The sequence below is a fragment of the Cydia strobilella genome, chromosome 13 (genome assembly GCF_947568885.1).
Source record: "Cydia strobilella chromosome 13, ilCydStro3.1, whole genome shotgun sequence".
NCBI lineage: Eukaryota > Metazoa > Arthropoda > Insecta > Lepidoptera > Tortricidae > Cydia > Cydia strobilella.
The window spans coordinates 8,527,856-8,546,380 of record NC_086053.1 but is presented as its reverse complement, the minus strand read 5'-3'; the positions used below and the strand labels follow the sequence as shown (position 1 = coordinate 8,546,380).

General features: G+C 37.2%; 2 protein-coding genes across 4 annotated transcripts; both read left to right on the top strand.

Moving 5' to 3' along the window:
* Positions 1 to 1,836: 1,836 nt before the first annotated feature.
* LOC134746680 (uncharacterized) lies at positions 1,837 to 13,712 on the top strand. 2 transcript variants are annotated; one of them, XM_063681191.1, is made up of 8 exons: positions 1,837 to 1,988; positions 5,140 to 5,214; positions 8,662 to 8,865; positions 10,353 to 10,472; positions 11,271 to 11,415; positions 12,480 to 12,633; positions 12,950 to 13,025; positions 13,420 to 13,712. In XM_063681191.1, the coding sequence occupies exons 1-8, from the start codon at positions 1,981 to 1,983 to the stop codon at positions 13,625 to 13,627; spliced, it is 990 nt and encodes a 329-aa protein (XP_063537261.1). In that variant the 5' UTR covers positions 1,837 to 1,980; the 3' UTR covers positions 13,628 to 13,712. The 2 variants fall into 2 exon arrangements, with proteins under 2 accessions (XP_063537261.1, XP_063537262.1); XM_063681192.1 differs by lacking the exon at positions 10,353 to 10,472 and having other exon boundaries at positions 1,896 to 1,988.
* Positions 13,713 to 15,481: 1,769 nt separating this feature from the next.
* LOC134746600 (enoyl-[acyl-carrier-protein] reductase, mitochondrial) lies at positions 15,482 to 18,099 on the top strand. 2 transcript variants are annotated; one of them, XM_063681026.1, is made up of 2 exons: positions 15,482 to 15,849; positions 17,142 to 18,099. In XM_063681026.1, the coding sequence occupies exons 1-2, from the start codon at positions 15,618 to 15,620 to the stop codon at positions 17,990 to 17,992; spliced, it is 1,083 nt and encodes a 360-aa protein (XP_063537096.1). In that variant the 5' UTR covers positions 15,482 to 15,617; the 3' UTR covers positions 17,993 to 18,099. The 2 variants fall into 2 exon arrangements, with proteins under 2 accessions (XP_063537096.1, XP_063537095.1); XM_063681025.1 differs by lacking the exon at positions 17,142 to 18,099 and adding an exon at positions 16,036 to 16,989 and having other exon boundaries at positions 15,506 to 15,849.
* The last annotated feature ends 426 nt before the right edge of the window (positions 18,100 to 18,525 follow it).

The following is an 18,525-nucleotide window of genomic DNA, read 5'->3' as shown; positions in this document are numbered from 1 at the left end:
TGTAGAGCCAAGCTTCTAACTCTACAAGCTTGGCCGTTTCACTACCATTACAATATGGGCGGTGAAAAATGTATTCATTTTTTTTTTATGCAATAGTTCTTGTAGTAGTAGATACTAATACTATCTTACATACCAAATTTCAGCTTCCTAGGACTTCAGGAAGTACCCTAAGAGTTTTGAATTATTCACGGTTAGTTTCACTAGACTTATACCGGGATATCCCGGTCAATATAAGTCTTGTACCCTAAGAGTTTTGATGATCATCAGTGAGTGAGTGAGTCAGTGACGATATCGGGGTTTTTTAAATATGAATAAAATCTAGTAAAGTATAAGAGCTATGCAATTGAAAATTTTATGCTTAATAAGTCCACTATTGACATCATATCCCGAGAATTTTGTTTATCTGGTATAATACAAACCCATGCTATGAGGGTTCAAAAAAAAACGACGAAGCGCTTCGAGAAAAGGTTGGTAGGGCCCTTGCGTTTCGCTTTAATCGTCTTGGCGGGGGCACTACTGTGCCCAGAATGATTTCCATTGTTTTAGAGATTAGTGCTTAAACTCATTCTTAGATCCAAGTGGAAAAATCACAATCTATAGACTTATACGTAACTTAGCAGATAACTATGAGATTTCCCATACATGACATATTCGCGAACGTTCCGAGACTTAAAGAGTTAATTAGGTACGATTACAGGCTGTTTTGTGCAACCAGCTTTAGATATGCATAAATAGTATTACTCATAGTAGCGCTCGCACCGTTAAGTAAGGCAACTGAAAGTATCTAATTATCATTTAAATATAAAATCAAATCAAAACCAAATCAAAATCTGAATTAGGTACATTGTTACGGTTGTTTTAATTTAACCGCTTTGAAGTTAAAGGAAAATAACTTCACATGCATATGGAGAAAACTTAATCGGGTCTATCGCGAGAGTTTTCTACGATATCTGTGCCAGTCCGAGATATATTTCACAAGCCGCGGGTCAACTTTTACTAGGCTAATAAGATACACGGCACCTGACGCCTAGAAAAACAGTTTCATATACAAAACATATGCATAATTAATCACACATTAATCAGTTATTTGATTTGAAGGGTATGTTTTAGAAATTTGTACTGGTAACTTACCATAACTTGATCCATTCATGTTTAGATGTAAATAGATATGAAGGTTGCAAAAATGTAGATTTATGAAATTTATATCCAACCATATTTACAATTAAAAATAATAATTATAATAATAATTTATTAGAAATAAAATTAGTTAGTGAAAGATGTCATATTTTAGTGTCAAAATGTTTTATTCCAAAGCTTGACAAAGTGGTGTTATTTTAAATGTATTATAATCGCTGATTATTACAAAATTATTACGCAGGACATATAATATGAAACAGCTTTAAATTACCAAAGAGTCATAATACGATTTTACAAAGTCCATTAGTTTAGTCTTGGTTTAGTCATTATGGATGGTATAGTAAGGATGCCAATCTCTTATGGCAGAATTGTTGCAAAAGTGACCGCTTTCAACTTTAAATAATAGTTCCTAATCTCTCTGGTGGCGCTAGTTAGGCTCTGGGACATGAGTATAACATGAACCATAATATAAGGCAACAAATAACCCGACCAAATTACGTAAGTTGTTTTTGGTAGTATTTCGGTGTATGGTGGCGCTGCCTAATTACTGTTTTTTGATGGACACTTTTCATACATAGAGATTTGGCTTTTTGATTTATATAGTCTCCATGTTAGTCATAGTATGGATGGTATAGAACCTCTACCTACCATAAGTCATAGTTTAGTCGTTGTCATGTGTCAACTATGACAAACCGAACAAAACTCGCCATGGCCGTTGGTGAAAATCTAAATACTCCTAGTTCACACTGATGTGACATTTGTAATATCTTGATTTTTATAATGGGTTGTTATAAAAGGATAGCAGTATATAACAGTAATTAAATTTGTCTTACATTAGCCATAATGATACAGTAAGTACAGTAACCATTTTGCATCTATATTTAGTTAAACTGAAAGCATAAAATTTTGCTCCAATACGGCTACTTCTCAAGACCTTTGAAGGTATTCATAGTGGAAGGTCAGACGGTTTGTTAGTTTACTTAACCAATGTCCTAAATGTCTTTCAAATAACAGTAAAGTAAATTAGTTCATTGCTACTCGATATGGGAATCGCGTGACTATCCGAATTATGTCCAGTCACTTTAATTATTGCACTCAACAAATTAACATCATCATTGAGTAAAAAAAGCCAATTTATTTGCACTTACCTAGGTAATAAAATTTCCCCAGAGTCCATACCTAACCTACCAACGAAAAGAATTATATATTTTTGCGCGCGTGCTATGAAATATACTATCGATTAAGTAATAAACTTTTTCTAAAATTTAATGAAGCCTAGTACGAGTATTTACGTTGTACGTACATGTACGTTATGTACGTAGTGTGTTAATAGTTATAATAGGAACGTAATATTTATGCTGTTGGTGCAGGCTTGGTCAATCAAATTCAATACCTAAATAAGCTTAAAATTGTACTATTAAAAAAATATATAATTGTTAATATATAGTAACATTACTAACATTATGATAGCACTAATTTGTTAATTAATCTGGAAGAATTAAAGTGCTTGAAAATTGTAATTACATGAAAAATTTATTTCTACGGAAGCACTATGAATAGTTACGACGAAAGATTTACGACTTCTTGTTATTATTTATAAAATCGACATTCAAACATTTTTCATCTCAATTGAACGGGGTTCCTTTGTTTGACATAATTATTGAAAGTCATAATGTAATGATTGTCATATTATCATTAATTCATTAGTCATAATTCTGAAACCGTTAACTTTTCAGGATTTTCCTCGGGTTATCCTATAGATAGGTTAGGTTAGGTTTGTTTTATGGCAATCCTGAACAGTTACGTGTTTCTGAGAAAAACCAAATTATGACTAATGATAATATGACAATCATTACATTATGACTTTCAATAATTATGTCAAACAATAGAGACCCCAATTGAACACTACGAGTATAAATTATACTCGCAGTGCATCTCACTCCTATCTACCTATTATCTCTTATTATTCTTATTATATGTTAGGGAGGTTAAAGTAACGACAAATTTAGAGACAGCCCTAACAACATATTACGCGTATGCATATGCCTGGTTAAATTACGGTATTATTCTGTGGGGTAATAGTACCAACGCTCCATTACTTTTTACCCTTCAGAAAAAGCTTGTTCGTATCTTAATAAATAAAACACTTGACGAAATCGAAACCCACAAACCTTATTTTTGTGAACTTGGACTGCTGACCCTTACATCTATGTATATATTAGAAATGTGTAAGTTCGTTCGAAAGCACAGGGAATTCTATATAAAACGAGAGGACCTACCTTCTACACGACCCATACGTAACAAGAATAGACTAATCCCACCACCTTGTAAACTTAAACTACTGTCATCAGGCCCTTTAGTAATGTCTATTAAAATATATAATAAACTCCCGGACTCTATAAAAGAAGAAGAAAATGATAATATATATATAAATAAAATTAAACAGTTATTATTAGATAAGTCATATTACACTGTAAGCGAATTTTTTAATGACATATTATAATTCAATAATATCTATAGATTATTTGTTCTTGTTATAATACTAAATGTTTTGAATAATAAATGACAAATGACATTGCAATTAAAAATTTCGACACGAAGAGTGTATTTTTGACATTTTAATTCTTATTTTTACATTTGCTTATAATGATTGTATGTTAAAATAATTAATCAAAAATTTTCCTCTCCTTGGAATTGTTAATTATAGTTGTAGTTATAGTATATTGCAGTGCCCAACAGGGTTCACAAAGACCTAGCTTATAAGTTTACCACCTGTACAACTACTTTATATATATATATATATATATATATATATATATATATATATATATATATATATAATACACTACTTATAATATTAGAAATCCAAGAGCGCGTAATAGAATATGTAATCAAACAAGATTCCAATATATTATAAACTCCAAAGATTATTGTAAGTTTCAAAGTACACCTACTGCAAAAGACTAACAACAATAATCGTTAAACATTCGTCCCACGTATGTATTATCTTATTGTTCGTATAAGGCATATGACCTTCAGTTATGCGCCAACTTGTTAAGCTTTAACCTATTTGGTTTTACCAAGCAAACTTAGCAAACAATCGTATTATTTACTAAATATATTTAGTTTTCTCATGACAGAACAACAAGAATGTAAATACATAAAAATATATATTTATATAAATGGGGTGTAACCACACCCAAGTCTCCCTGCCTACAGAGGGCAGAAGTTTGACTTGACTGGTAGGAGATTTAGACCACCATTTGTACTAAACCTATAGCAACAGAGAAAATTAAACTAATGAAGAGCTCAGGAAACAAGACTGAATGTTTTTGTATTTGAGTATTTATTTATTATATATTGTCATCTAGTAGTCACCAACCACATCAACACCAACAAGTCCCACAACACAAGCCTGATGGTGCCTAATTACTGGGGGGCCCGGCCCGGTCGATTTGTATTAAAGTGTCCCATATATTTTATTTATTTATTTATTTTATGTACGCCACGGTGTTTTCCCATTTGTCCTCGCCGGAATAGGTGTTTTCATATAAATAATTCCGATTTGTCCCCGCCTCAGGTACGGGGACAAATGGGAATACACATATGTCACGATCCGTCGTCCGTCGACGTATAGTAATCAATTGCGGATAACAGGTATACCTACTGCCAGCTTTATCGTTTAAAGTACCGTCAATCGGGGTGAATAGGGATAGCTGGGGTGAATAGGGACAAAACTTAAAATGTGATTTACCTTGTATCACATAAAATCTACTATTATTTTCAATCGAATGATACATTTTGTGTGGGTATTATTTAAGAAATTGTCAGGTAAATCACATTTTAAGTTTTGAAAGAAAGAAAGAAAATAACTTTATTTTGCATGAAATATGGTACAAAAGGTGGTCAGACAATATCCCTATCCCCTATATGTATATATTTGTCCCTATTCACCGCAGCCTTCCCTATTCAACCCGTTTGACGGTACGTATTTTATTTCAGAAACGAGTCGACATGGCGGAAAAGCGGCGAGTGGAAATCGCGATACTCCCAACTGTACTCCTGCCGCCTCTCCATGTAAGTTTCCTGTCTAGACATAAGAGATGTCAGATGAGTAAAGAATAAAGACTGCTAATTTCTACCATACATATGTATGTACAAATTTGAGATCAAACGATAGCGTTACTGTAGTGAGTTCTGAACCTGCAGTTTGAATTCAAAATTTCCATCTGCTATGTACTGTCGACGACAATTTAATACTCGTAATGTTTACATTTTTCGCCTTATTATAAAGGAAAGGATTAAGGTACATATACTACATACTATAGTCGCTTCGAAACTGCCCTACTGTCTTCAACGAAAGATGTTTCTGTGATGAGTATTCTCAATTAATTCTCAATACTACTTCTAATTTTATTGACATATACGGCCGTATTCGAACAATGGTTATAATATGTCACAGCGATACGATACCGATCTGTCAGTGTAAAAGTGAAGTTTTTGGTTGATGATATGTCACTTTTGACATTGACTGATCGGTATGGTATCTTTGTGACATCTTAAGCATTGTTCGAATACGGCGGCCGCTATAGTCGTCGCATAGCGTGCTCCGGCTCCGGCCCGGTAAGTCTGGCGGTGCGTCTTGAACCTCATTACTTACTAATTTTCAGCTTTACTTTCAGCTTCTCTACGAATATTTTATACTGTAAAAAGTTTGTGTTCATTGGTGTAATGTAGTTATTACGGGACACGTAAATACTTAAGACCTCGCTAAAAGTGAAGACACTAACTTTATTTAAGCGAACCGTAACATTGTAATGAAATTAGTACCTATTCTATATTGTATTTTGTTATCTCTGACATTAGCCGCACTATTCCGTTATTGAAGGGCACTGTAGCATCGCATTACTTTCACGTTTACCGCGTTACGTTCAAGAAGCCACCCGGGCCACCTGACTTTCGCATGCCTTTCATTCGTGATATAATTTTACATGTCATTACACATAACAGCCATCTGTGTCACCTTGCTAGTCGATTCCATCATCCGGTAGCGTAATAATCAGTTATTAGAAGCGTCGTATCGTGACGAGATTCAAGGCCTTTTGGGCGCAGGCTGTTTGCGCTTATCTAACCGTGTTTAATGTTTATATCTAGGTTCTAATATTGCGTTTCGCTTGACTCGCTTGAGTCACTGTTGGCGTGACTCACGGAGAAGAAAAAGTAGCAAACACAGCCACGATCCTTTTAAACAGTCGATGGCCGTAAAACTTCGCAGACAATACCCTTAAATTTTCTACGGTCTGGTGGTATTAAAATAAAATTCATCGTAAACACGGTCTTATTCCAATTCTCCTGATCTATTGAAGCTACAAATCATTTTATTAACAGTTTGTGACCTACAAATCAAAACTACTCTCATAATGTAAAGAAAAGTTGCAAATATATCAGTTAATTGTCATTAGAGTTTTGAATGATTCACGGTTAGTTTCACTAGACTTATATTGACCGGGATATAGACCTTGATTACCTTTTGTATTATTTGTGAGCTCCCGATATTTCGACGCAGTTACATGCATCATGTTCACGGGTGACTGAAGATAGCGGGTGGGTGTCAAAGTTGTGTAGACAGCGCTCTGTGTAGACAGCGCTCTGTCTACCCTCATTCTTGCGCGTCGGCTGCGTTCACTTTCAACGTTACCAACGGTCGCATTCACACTTGTTGGTCCGGTCGCGTTCACACTCGTTGGTCTGTCCAAACACACTACACTCACGGTGTCACTACGCGTGTTTGATTCGGATATCGCGCGTAGTGACACCGTGAGTGTAGTGTGTTTGGACAGACCAACGAGTGTGAACGCGACCGGACCAACAAGTGTGAATGCGACCGTTGGTAACGTTGAAAGTGAACGCAGCCGACGCGCAAGAATGAGGGTAGACAGAGCGCTGTCTACACAACTTTGACACCCACCCGCTATCTTCAGTCACCCGTGAACATGATGCATGTAACTGCGTCGAAATATCGGGAGCTCACAAATAATACAAAAGGTAATCACGGTCTATATCCCGGTCAATATAAGTCTAGTTAATTGTCATTGTCATGACTTCATGAGTAATCTTGTTGTGCTTTAACAATAGGCGATTGTTGCCAATAACTTCGAACGTCATAGGTAACAAAACATATGACAGATGAAACAGATAAAGATCGCGCTTATAGGTATAAGCCAGTAAATTTTTAAGCCTGTTATATTACTGTGGCCAAAGATAGATATAACTCCGTAATAGATGGATACAGTCTAAGGAAAAACGTGCCTCGAAAATCACGAAAATTTGATTCTCGATCAGAGGGCGCCACTAGTGTTGGCCTACTCTCGTATAGAGGGCGTTGACGGTTTCGTTTGTTATTTATAATTTTAACGCATATCAGTGAAAGAACATGGGTCAAAATCATATATAAAAAAATATGCAAATAAAAAAATCATTTATCCATATTTAAATACATTTTAACGTATTTTTATAAATCTTCATTTTTAGTTTTAAAGTACGTCGATAGATGGCAGTGAATTTACAGCGGTTACAAAATTTATTATGACAGTACCGCTCTATCTTATTATATCCTCTTTGCTGTGGCTAAAACAACTGTGAGCTTAGCAAGGACGGCCACCTTGCAAACTCATCATAAACTCAAATCGAAACAATCGTAACTACTTAAGTAAAAGTGGTATCAATGTTACTGCATGGTTTCTGTTGTGTTTTTTTCCGGTGACCATGAAAGCTTTTTACAACACGATGAATCATAGCAAAATTAACAACAAGATACTACTGCTACTACTAGATAGTACTGCGGAATGGAGTATCGAGACAAACCATTCTGGTTTAACGATACTTTTTATTAATTACCATGTAAAATTTGTGATTTATCTAGTAAATAAAAAAAAAATAAAAAATAAAAAATACTTGAGTCACTAATTAAAATTTTCTACAAACATTTCTGATCACAAAGTATATACCTACTTAGGTATTAGGGTATGCGCGCACGAGCAAGCAAAGTCGCCAGGCGGTTTATTTGTCGAAGAGACAAATAAATCGCCTTGCGACTAAGTTGCTCGTGATGCGCGCACGAGTGCGACAGCAACACGACTTTTTATTTAATTGCTAGCGCGCACGAGCAACTGTTGTGTCCGCAACTATTTTATCTCTCATCTCTCATATCAAGCCTATGGGTTAGTATGAAAGTGCGCGCATGTAGCGACGCGACGCGACACCCGGGAGACTTTCTGGCCGACCGGCATTAACTTTTTTGTTGCCGTGCGCGCACTTGCATTGAAACCAATAGGGACGGAGACAGTTGCATCGCGGGCTTGTCTCCGAACCCGCGGACAAAAAACGGAGTCGCGTCGCTACCTACGTGTGCGCACTTCCATACTAACCAATAGACTTGATGTGAGAGACAAAATAGTCGCAGAGATAAAAGTTGATCGTGCGCGCATACCCTTACTATATTATTCTTTCCCGATTTTTTCTTAGACCGAAGGAGAAAGAACACCGTTGCATTTCATTTATGGAGAACGACAGCACCCCGTACAACGATCTGCTGATGAAGCTTCGCAGCAGTCGGCTGAGTGATTCCGGTACGACCGAGCCTGACCAAACCTCAGTCAACTCCAGCACCGGGATCCGAACCTTACTGTCGCGGCAAAGCGAGATGTTCCCTAGCTGCACGCATACCATGTATGTAAGCTTTCACAAGTCCCTACACTCGTCCTTATATTATCGCGCGCTTTCCCGATTGCGAGAAAACTGATTTTGACAACCCGATCCCAAGAATTGGTAAAGGTTCGAAAGCGACTGCCGTCTGCTCTTTCAACTCAGAAGGCATATACTATAGGCTGATCACTATGTTTTTTTCGCCAGTCAAACCAAAGAGCAACTGGTAAATATCAAATTCTTCCTATTTCATACCCTCTAAATTTTAAAAAACTTTAAGTTCTAAAGAACCGGAAATCATTATTCGAACCCACGACCTCCGATGACACGGCTAGGCTAGCAGTGTTCCAAATATTGGTATTATGTAGTTGTAAAACATTATCTACACTGATCTAAATGTAACTAGATTATCTAATTAATTTTTAACAAGCAGAAACGTCTGCGATCGATGCTATTAAGCTTAGAATAAATTTAAAAGTGGAAAAATTACTGCCTTGGGTGAGACTTGAACTCCGAACTCCGGACCCGGGCGGACTCCGGGAACTTCCTGGAACTCCGATGGCCGTTTAAGAAGTGTAACACTCTTACGGTAGATGTCGCTAGGGTCCCCTAGACCCATATAGTGGGAAGATTTGCTGACTATGGATGAGGTCTTGGTGGCTCAGTTGGCAAAGCGCTGGAGTATCTATCCAGAGGCCGTGAGTTCAAGTCTCACCCAAGGCAGTAATTTTTACACTTTTAAATTTAGATTATCTAATATTGAAATAAAACTATGAAAACGGATTATATCGCGTATTATAAATTCAATATATGCGATATAATCCGTTTTCATAGTTTTATTTCATGAGTAACTATCGCGGTAACCGAAGACAATATTATCTAATATTGTTACTTGTATAACAAAGTGACGAAAGTCAGACCTTGGTTGAAACCAGTGCCCGAAATTTGGTTATAAAAAAAATTGAAAAAATTGATTAAAAAAATTTAAAATTGGAAATTTGGTTTGGTTTGGTTTGGTCATTTCATTTCATTTCATTTAAATATTTAAAATTATATATAAATTATGATTTTATTTAAAGATAAGATAGTACGAGTATTAAGAGTAAATAAGAGCGATTACAGCGGCAGTTAAGCCTTAGGGAATAAATGAAAAAAAAATACGCACATAATATTAGGTCAATTTTGTTTGCCTACAGCAATCATTTTTACCTACAGTTTTTTTTGTGCCTTTATACTTTCTTAACCATATTTTTCATGTCTTGTACCTACATTGTAAATCACTCAGTCGATGTTTATCTGAGAAGCGAGATGTGAGATGTGAGTGATAGGTTTCGGCTTATAATTAGTGTATTCCCATTTACGCCCGTCCCGTAATCTAGTGCGATAAAAAATGGAATTTTAAAGTTTTTAGCTTAATTTCCAAGATTTATTTTTAAATACTTACATACTTATACTGTTTACGTTGATTATATATGATTAAAATTGATTTCTTTTAAATAATACAATCACAGAACGAGTAGTTTGGGACGGCACGACACATTGTTGCTGGATATGGTGCGCGAGCGCAACCGCGAGCTGCAGGAGGCGCAGGACCAGCCGCTCGAGCTTCCCGGCGACGACGCCTCTGAAGAGTACGTATCTCAATATAATGGTTTAAAGAGTAACCCAGGAGACGTAGACAAGAAAAGGTTCACCCAAACTTGCTCAAATGCACACAAAATAATTTCATCAAATTCATAGCAAAGTCATTGCTGTCACCTTACCTGATTCATTCGACAATACCGACTTGATAGTTCCTATGTGATTTACATTTGCTTACCAAACCGTGAAACAAAAGTAACTACTGCCACAATAGCATAATAAAAAGTCATGTTGACAAAGACGCATTAGTAAAAAATGCACATTTTCTCGACTTTCACTCTCGATACAATTACGTCTATTAGCTAAAACTTTCTCACAGTTTTATTAGATAAGGTTAGCACTTGTGGCAGTTATTATGTTAGCTCGGTGTTACTTTGATGTGTAATTAGATCTAATAATTATCTTATTTCTCGAATATGCTCGGAGGCCATTTTGTAGCTATTTGATAGACAGTTTACAGTGTTGCGGTAGTAATAGCACGCTGACGGAGACTTCTAATAGCTATTTTAAAAACAGACATTTGCAGATTATTTAAGTACATACTTACATGTAACAGTTATGATTGTAGGCAACTTAGCATATAGCAGTTTGAAATGTCAGTAATAGAATTTAGCTAATTAGTAGGTACATTAATTATGTTTAGAGGTAAAATCTTGTAGATATAGTTCGCACGTACGTTCAGGTAGTAGTTTTTCGAAAGGAGTGATTTTTCCCCTACTTGGTTATTGATTATGTGTTAATCTGTCAATCTTAATAATGTTTGCCCACAATACTTCCTGTCCTTGCAGCTCGTCCATTGAGCCCTGTATGCACGGGATAAGCTACCGCTTCACTGAGCGTAGCGTGTCCCGCTCTCGGTTCTCTCGCATCTCGACGAAACGCGACATGGACATACCTTCAATACTGGCCTTTAACATCACCGACACCCCACCGGTTTGTTTGTGTGGTTTATTTGGATTTAGGTTGAGCTATTGCTTGATGAAGTAACCTTGTTATGCTCGCCCTTTTCCTCAATTCGAAGTGACGTAGATTCCATCCTTGCCTCCACTACCTTCGACACGCTGCAGATACATCACAATGAACCCAACCTACCTATTCTATCCTAGTCTAGCAAGCCAATTTTGTCAGTAGAAAAGGGCGGCAAATTTTAAATGTATGTAGGTATATATATACTTTTAATGAATTTTACAGTGAATTAGTGCCAGTGTAACCTGTAATGTTGTGTTATTTTTGGAACAAATAAAAAAAAACCGGCCAAGTGCGAGTCGGACTTGCGCACGAAGGGTTCCGTACCATTACGCGAAGAACGACATAAAAATCACGTTTGTTGTATGGGAGCCCCACTTAAGTATTTATTTTATTCTGTTTTTACTATTTGTTGTTATAAGCGGCAACAGAAATACATATCTGTGAGAATTTCTAGCTATCACGGTTCATGAGATACAGCCTGGTGACAGACGGACAGACAAAACAGACATACAGACCGACAGTGCAGTGTTAGTAATAGGGTCCCGTTTTTACCCTTTGGGTACGGACTACGGAACCCTAAAAATATAGACGGGAAGGCTTGATCTTCCTATTTTTTTCGCGCCTTTTTCTACTGTCAAAAGTGACAAGAGTATATTTTGTACAACCGATGATGATAACAAACAAGCATAGCCTGATGCCGTGCAGCTTACGCTACTGAAGATTAGAAGGTTGCAACGAAAGGCGTTACGCCATGCCCGTAGCTCAGCTTATAAATATTTGTGACGTTTTCAATCAAAAGGTACCACGTTGTCGCTTACCATAAGGACGAATTGCTTGTATCTTTATACGAAAAACCTGTCAGAGCGACCTTATGGCAAGCGCCAATGTGGTACCTTTTGTTGAAAACGACACATTTTGAAGAGTCCTCTGACATTAGGGATCGACTATTACTTCCCAGCACCAGAAACTTGCAGAATAAGGGTAACTTAAGGAAGGTTTTTTTTTTACTAGTTTATATTATATTGCAGACTAACTTACCACTCGGAATACCAGCGTTCCAGCAGAAAGAATCCTTGTCGAAATGTAATGAGATTCCCAGATGGTCCATACGCCGCTCCGTGTGCCCGGTCTGCTCGCAAAAATGGAAGGACCGCAGCTTTGTAAACAAAATTAAAAACTCAGGTTAGACTAGAAAATATTTTTGGAGATATTATTGTAAATTTAAATGAGCCAAGCTGCTGTACTGTACGTCACTTGGTCGATCTAGCTATCAAATATCAACAGGTACCTTCAAAATCATCAAAATACGCCGAGATCTAAGTATTAATACAATACGAGAATCGGTTGGGAAATGCGACCTGTAGGTAGAGGAGAACATCCGGATCCGGACATACGAAAGAATTTTTGCCCAAGCTGAAAAGGAGACCTTCGGTTTCGCTTGGTCAATAATATAATATATATTTAGAGTAATGTTAATCTAACAACTGCAATGTTACAGGCTTAAAAAGAAACGCTTTACAAGACATACCTTCTGTAATAGCACCAGCACGCTTAAGATCGGCAGCCAGAGATAAGTAAGTATTTATTATTAGATTTCTTATGTACTTAATATGGGATTGATAAGGTTCTTACCTCAATTTTTGTATTATTTTCCTTGCTTCATTGCACTCACAGATGCAAAAGTGCATAACCACTTTATGAATGGAATTCATTCATAAAGGGGGTAGAGTTAGACCATGCTAAGTTGGCAGCCATTTTGATAGCCCAGGCTGTGCAAGTGTTATTTTAAACGTCATAATTTCATAGAAGTTTGACGTTTAAAATAACACATGCACAGTCTGGGTTATCAAAATCGCTGCCAACTTAGCTTTGCTCTTACTCTATGCACTTTTGCACCTTGCTGTACATACAACTCGCAAATTATTTAGTTGTCTAAAGCTACGGATACATATTTACTTACTTTTCCAGCAGCCTCCGGCCAGGCCCTATAGACGTGGAAGACAACCCCGTCTCCCCCGGACTACGCAGCCGCAGCGCCAGCTGGCAGTTGATCCGCGCGCGACGCATACGCATGCCCAAGCCGCAACTACCGTCGTCGGAGGCGCCGCCCTGCGGCACAGCGCCAAACGAGCAAAAATATTTAAACACGCGCGTCAACAACTTTTTATCAACCTAAAGATAAATATTTAACCGAAATAAATTAAAAAGATAACAATTAACATAAATAAATTAAGTAGCTGATAAATCGATGAAGTGTTACCTATGAGATTCTTTTTCTACGTACCTAAACATAAGTAGATGTTTTAATTCAAATTAGATCATGGGATTCATGGGATAGTAGTAAATTGGTCATAAAAGACAACCCCTCCACCTTTGTATGCAGCAGCAAAGCAAGTTTGCAGCAATACATAATTACAGCAGAAGACAATGATACATATCTACGCACGCCCGAACCACGTTCGACGTGTTCGTGTTGCCTCCCTGTCATACTTACGTACGAATTTACAAGTGCGACAGAGAGGCAACACGTCGGTCGGATGCGGTAGGCCCTGACCCCAAATGTCGTTTTCCGAAATTATATTATATACCTATTATTATAATTCATATTATATAGAACTAGAGTAAATATTATAGGACATATTATAGGACATTCTTACACAGATTGACTAAGTCCCACAGTAAGCTCAAGAAGGCTTGTGTTGTGGGTACTTAGACAACGATATACCTATATATAATATACAAATATATAAATACATAGAAAACACCCAAGACTCAGGAACAAATATCTGTGCTCATCACAAAAATAAATGCCCTTACCGGGATTCGAACCCAGGACCATCGGCTTCACAGGCAGGGTCACTACCCACTACTAGGCCAGACCGGTCGTCAAGTCTGGCTAATGAAAGTTGAACCTGATAAATAAATAAATAAAAATAAAATAAAAATCATTTAATTCAGAAAACATAGGTTCCATAATATGGTTAGTAACTTTTTACTTAAGAACTATGTTAGAATATTATTAAAAGGAAAGGAAAACTAAACTAAAATTAAATTAAATTAAAATTATAAAACGCGGCATATTCAGTGCAAAGATTGTTTGCTACAACAGCGTGGTCAGAGTGTAGATCCCCAGGGCTGTAGGTTTTGAATAATCCGCAGTAAAATGCCACTTTTCTTATGTGAATTATTCTGAATGTTCTGAGTCCACTCACAAAAAAAATTACATTTAAGAAAAGTATGTAATGTATAAACTCTTTATTGTACAAAACATAGAACACAAATATGGCACAGAAATGGGCAGTACAAAGACGAACTGACATTCTTACTGCATGAATAGGCAGCTTTATCAATAACTGGAACTAAGTTTTATTTACTTATATTGACCGGGATATAGACCGTGATTACCTTTTGTATTATTTATGAGCTCCCGATATTTCGACGCAGTTACATGCATCATGTTCACGGGTGACTGAAGATAGCGGATGGGTGTCAAAGTTGAAGTTGTGTAGACCGGTCTACCCTCATTCTTGCACGTCGGCTGCGTTCGCTTTCAACGTTACCATCGGTCGCATTCACACTCGTTGGTCTGGTCGCGTTCACACTCGTTGGTCTGTCCAAGCCAGTCCAAGCATACTACCCTATTCTCCTATATATTATACTACTCTTTGACACTACCTCCTAGAGTGAGTATTATATTCTTTGCATACTACACTCAGTGTCACTACGCGTGTTTGATTCGGATATCACTGGTTTATCAGTGGTATCACTGGTTGGTCCCGGTCAATATAAGTCTAGTGAAACTAACCGTGAATCATTCTAAACTAAAAATTTCTCCAGACTACGCGACGCGAAGCCGCGAAGGCGAGTGTGGAGTCAATTTCGCTGATTAGCGAACTAGACTCCACACTCGCGTTTGCGGCTTCGCTTCGCGATTCGCGCACGAGTGTGGAGGGCTTAAGTTTTATTTTCATACAAAGTTGGTAGCAATGGAATCTAAACGTCATTTGGCTGTCAGTCAAGTGTCATAAGCATGTCATAAGTCATTGTCATTTGTTTTATTTATCACAAAATAAATATGTCGTGATTTATTGATAAAAAAATTATATAAACCTTTGTAAAAGAGTAAAAAAAGCAGCAAATTTTGTGTAAATCTACAGAAGCAAGCCATGTCCCTCCTTCCTCTAGGATACCTTTTATTAAGAACGACAAAATGTTACACGACAAGGCACGTACCGGTGCGAAATTTGATGTCGAAACAGTTAGTCTACCAACAATTTGGAGACCCTCTGTGTGTTGTGCAGTTCCGGGAAGCTGCTATACCACAGCTAGGGGATCTGGAAGTACTCGTCAGAATGCTAGCTGCCCCTGTTAACCCTGCCGATATAAACACCATACAAGGTAGGGCAAGGTAACAAGTGTTAGGTGTTATGTGCATATTAACATAGTGCTTTTTGTGTTGTTTTTATTTTTCACATTGTTATGGTTGCATGAAGAGAAGATGTAAGGTATTTTTCTTTTTGTTTTATTTTTCTGTAAACATCTACTTGGTTACCTTTATTACATGACATTTTTATGTTGTTTTAGGAAAGTATCCGGTCAAGGTTGATCTGCCATCAATTGCAGGTAACGAAGGTGTGGGAATTGTCGAAGATGTAGGCAAAAAAGTTGAAGATATTTGTCCAGGAAACAAGATTATTGTGACAAAACCAGTTCAGGGAACTTGGAGGAATTACGCCACATTCTCTAAAGATGCAGTCAGAGTCGTCCCAGATAATTTAGGGCTGGTTGAGGCAGCCACACTCACGGTCAATCCCTGCACGGCATACAGAATGCTTACTGATTTTAAACCAGTCAGAGATGGACTGGTTGTTATTCAAAACGGAGCCAATGGGGCTTGTGGACAAAATGTCATCCAACTATGTAAGGCGTGGGGTCTCAAAAATATTGCTGTTGTTAGAGAGAGGCCTGACATAAATGACCTAAAGAAATTTCTAGAAGACCTTGGAGCTACCCATGTCCTCACTGAAGAGGAGATAAGGACCACAACTATATTCAAAGATAAGGTTATTGCAAAACCTACTTTGGCTCTTAATTGTGTGGGTGGAAAGAGTACCACAGACTTGTTAAGGCACTTGGAACATTCTGGTACCATGGTCACCTATGGAGGCATGTCTCGAGAACCTGTCATAATTCCAACTTCTGCATTTATTTTCAAGAACTTATCATTTTTTGGATTTTGGATGACAAAATGGAATGAAAAGGCTGATAAGGCAGCTAAAGACGAAATGATATGTGATATTGTTAATTTGATGTGTGACCAGAAACTGAAAGGTCCAGTTCATAAGCTGGTCAAATTTGACAACTTCCAGGAAGCCATTGGCAATGCCCTATCATCAAAAGGATTCACTGGATGCAAATATATCTTAGACTTTAGTTAGATTATTAAGTATATGTTTAATTAGTTTATGTTGTGTAAGTAACACACCAGGCATAATTTGTTTCACCATAAGCTTGTTTAAATAAAATTGATTATTTTTACAGTCTTGTTTATTTATAGTCATAGCAATTCAAGAGTTTAAAAATATGAAGTGCCTGCAGAGAAAATTAAGTTACTGTAGTGTCACTGAAAAATAGGTAGAGATTGCTTGCACCAGGCATTATATCCCTTTAAAACATTATTTATTTTTCAGGATCACATCCAGATTTGCCCTGCTTGCCCCATGTGCCTGGAGATGAAGGTGTTGGTGATATAATGGAAATTGGCCGTAAAGTGACCTACGTAGAGCCGGGCCATAGAGTAGTCCTATCTTCCCGACAGCTAGGATCATGGAGATACTATGGTATTTACAACGAAACTGATGTCCATAAAGTTCCTCCTAACATACCTTTAGCTGAAGCAAGTATGCTTACAGTAGCACCTGTGAGTGCCTACAGATTGCTAAATGACTTCAAGCAACAAAAGCTATGTCCTGGACAATGTATTGTTCAAAATGGTGCTAATAGTGCTATCGGGCAAAGTGTCATACAGATTTGCAAAGCCATGGGAGTTAACACGCTTAATATTGTTGCAAATCACTGTGGGTATGAATCTGTCAAAGAACACTTGTTAAGTATAGGTGCTACAAAAGTTTATACCCTTGAAGAAGCTGAAGAATTGGCATGTTGTGGTTTAAGTTTTCAGCGACCAACATTAGCACTTAATTGTATAGGAGGGAGATATGAAGATGTTATGCTCATGCTTCTCGAACGCTGTGGAGACATGGTATATTATGGAGGAGCTTACTGTCTACCCCTAAACCAATACATGCGCAATGATGTTTGGTTTCACAAATTCTTATTGTCCAATTGGGATCAAAATACAACAAATGTTGAGAAAGAATTTACATATAAATATATACAAGAGCTGATAGTAATGGGGAAGTTTAGAGCGCCTATGTATGAACCTGTAATGCTTAAGTATTATGACTATGCTCTCAGGAATACATGTCATTGTGAAGCTTTTTCGACCCTTAATTATGTGTTCGATTTTACATTGATTTAAGACCGTACCTACGTGCTGAACTCACCCAACCAATAAATCGTATTTAGTTGAATGCGTCCTTGTGATTTAAATTTCTAAAACTTTATTTTAAAGATAATAAATTACGACAAAAAAAAATGCATAAAACGTAGTCATTTTTATTTGTTCTCTACGAGGGTGCGGGGGTGTTAGGGTCGGCAACACGCATGTTGCACGCTTACAATCAGGCAAGCCACCTTGCTTGTTTGCCACCGACGTAGTATAAAAAAAAAACTGAAAAATTTTTTCGATCACATCTGTTTTTAAATACCTTAATGATAGTGATGTTTTCGCGCACATATTTCATGGAAGTAAATACGTTTAAAGTCTTACCAGTAATATATGATCAAATATTGTCAAGAGGGCGCTGTTATTTTCATGTATAGGGTGACAGTTCAGTATAGTATGAAAATATTAGTTCCAGTAAAATTCCGCAACATGGCGCGTGATCATATATTCCTGGTCAGGCTTTACTTCCATTCCCTACGGACTCTTACATGCGCGTTGCTGACCCT

Bases quoted from the DNA above. Each gene is read 5' to 3' on its own strand.
- LOC134746680 (XM_063681191.1), top strand. The intron at 5,215-8,661 runs GTAAGTTTCCTG...ATTTTTTCTTAG, and splicing joins TACTCCTGCCGCCTCTCCAT to ACCGAAGGAGAAAGAACACC. The intron at 11,416-12,479 runs GTTTGTTTGTGT...ATTATATTGCAG, and splicing joins ACATCACCGACACCCCACCG to ACTAACTTACCACTCGGAAT.
- LOC134746600 (XM_063681025.1), top strand. From the start codon at position 15,618: ATGTCCCTCCTTCCTCTAGGATACCTTTTATTAAGAACGACAAAATGT. The intron at 15,850-16,035 runs GTAGGGCAAGGT...ATGTTGTTTTAG, and splicing joins CGATATAAACACCATACAAG to GAAAGTATCCGGTCAAGGTT.